This window comes from Rhinoderma darwinii, chromosome 2, assembly GCF_050947455.1.
Source record: "Rhinoderma darwinii isolate aRhiDar2 chromosome 2, aRhiDar2.hap1, whole genome shotgun sequence".
NCBI classification, from domain to species: Eukaryota; Metazoa; Chordata; class Amphibia; order Anura; family Rhinodermatidae; genus Rhinoderma; species Rhinoderma darwinii.
Window position 1 is genome coordinate 432,834,196 of NC_134688.1, and position 935 is coordinate 432,835,130.

Genomic DNA, 935 nt, shown 5'->3' on the forward strand with positions numbered 1-935 from the left:
TTTCTAAAAAAAAAAAAAGCTTAACTAAAAGGTAATGACTTGTAGGAGCTGTGCCGTGGTTTGAGGAGCCTCCATTTGTTATGCTAGCCGTACATATATTGTGAATGCAGATTGCATCGGTCTGTCTTGTGTAGCGGAAATTGAGAATATCTGGGATACATGACTTGAATGACAGTTTCACTTTCGCTCTCATCTAGTTCTGCTATTTTTGTACGTTTCTGTAGGGTTACATACTTCCTGCTTAACAGATTGCCTTCTGAATGTCTTGTCGTGGAAAGAAGGTCCAGAAACCTGCAGATTTTAAATCCTCCAAATCTTCCAAGGCAGGACTCCAGTTCCCAGTGGGCCGTATCCACAGGCTCCTGAGGAAGGGAAACTATGCTCAGAGGATTGGATCTGGAGCCAGCATCTATCTAGCTGCCACCCTGGAATACTTGTGCGCTGAGGTCCTGGAGCTGTCAGGAAACGCGGCCAGAGACAACAAGAAATCCAGGATAATGCCCAGACATATCCAACTGGCGGTCAGGAATGATGAAGAACTGGCCAAGTTGTTTGATGGGGTCACCATTGCCGATGGAGGCGTCCTGCCAAATATCCATGCAACCCTACTGCCAAAGAAGACTGCAAAAGGCCCGACCTCAGAAGAACCGAAACCGGCAGAGTCTCAGGAGTTTTAAACTTCATGTAAAATTTGCGGCTTTCTTTGTATAGTGCACTTTTTTATATTCCTTAATTATCTGTCTAAATTTTATAAGGAAATGTTTTTAAATTGTTAAATTAACCTTTTCAGAAACTCTGCTTTGTAACTGTGATACTATGGGGGAGAATTTCCTTGGTAAGAATACATTGAGATATATGGGGTTCAGGCTGAACATCATATGTATGATGCCCCTGCACCGCTTTTTCCAACACACACAAATGTAGTGGAAGGTTTA

General features: G+C 42.9%; 1 protein-coding gene across 1 annotated transcript; it reads left to right on the forward strand.

Annotated features, from left to right (window-relative positions):
• Positions 1-260: 260 nt before the first annotated feature.
• Positions 261-707, forward strand: LOC142741512 (histone H2A-like). Its single transcript, XM_075850888.1, has one exon. It carries the CDS (start codon positions 261-263, stop codon positions 675-677), a length of 417 nt encoding a protein of 138 aa, XP_075707003.1. The 3' UTR covers positions 678-707.
• The last annotated feature ends 228 nt before the right edge of the window (positions 708-935 follow it).

Bases quoted from the DNA above. Each gene is read 5' to 3' on its own strand.
- LOC142741512 (XM_075850888.1), top strand. From the start codon at position 261: ATGTCTTGTCGTGGAAAGAAGGTCCAGAAACCTGCAGATTTTAAATCC.